The sequence below is a fragment of the Eimeria tenella genome, genomic scaffold, assembly GCF_000499545.2.
Source record: "Eimeria tenella Houghton genomic scaffold, Eth_scaff3135, whole genome shotgun sequence".
In the NCBI taxonomy this organism is placed as follows: domain Eukaryota; phylum Apicomplexa; class Conoidasida; order Eucoccidiorida; family Eimeriidae; genus Eimeria; species Eimeria tenella.
The window spans coordinates 1-272 of NW_013542998.1; the positions used below are offsets into that span (position 1 = coordinate 1).

A 272-nucleotide genomic window follows, 5' to 3' on the forward strand; every position below is an offset into this window, starting at 1 on the left:
TGCTGCTGCTGCTGCTTCTGTGGCTGATGGGAACCAGCAGCAGCAGCAGCAAGGAAGTGACCGGACTGACGGGGGCAGCTCAGAAGCCGAGATGCCGGGCTCTATCTACATCCGCAGCAGCGAGAGCAGCAGCAGCAGCAAGAGCAGCAACACCGACAGCGCAAGCAGCTCTGACAGCAGCGACAGCAGCAGCAGCAGCAGCAGCACATTGCGAAACGCCACATGCGCCGAAGAGCAGCAACCTGATGAGGGAGCGCCATCGGCGGCGGCGG

The 272-nt window shown here is 63.2% G+C and overlaps 1 protein-coding gene across 1 annotated transcript in view; it reads left to right on the forward strand.

Annotated features, from left to right (window-relative positions):
• Nucleotides 1–37: 37 nt before the first annotated feature.
• The window catches only part of ETH_00037565 (uncharacterized protein), a gene marked incomplete at both ends in the record, with an annotated part of 1780 nt that continues 1545 nt past the window's right edge, over nt 38–272 (forward strand). Inside the window, one exon of the mRNA XM_013376102.1 lies at nt 38–271. Within this exon, the coding sequence (XP_013231556.1) occupies nt 38–271 (234 nt within the window). The remainder of the gene's footprint in view (nt 272) is intronic.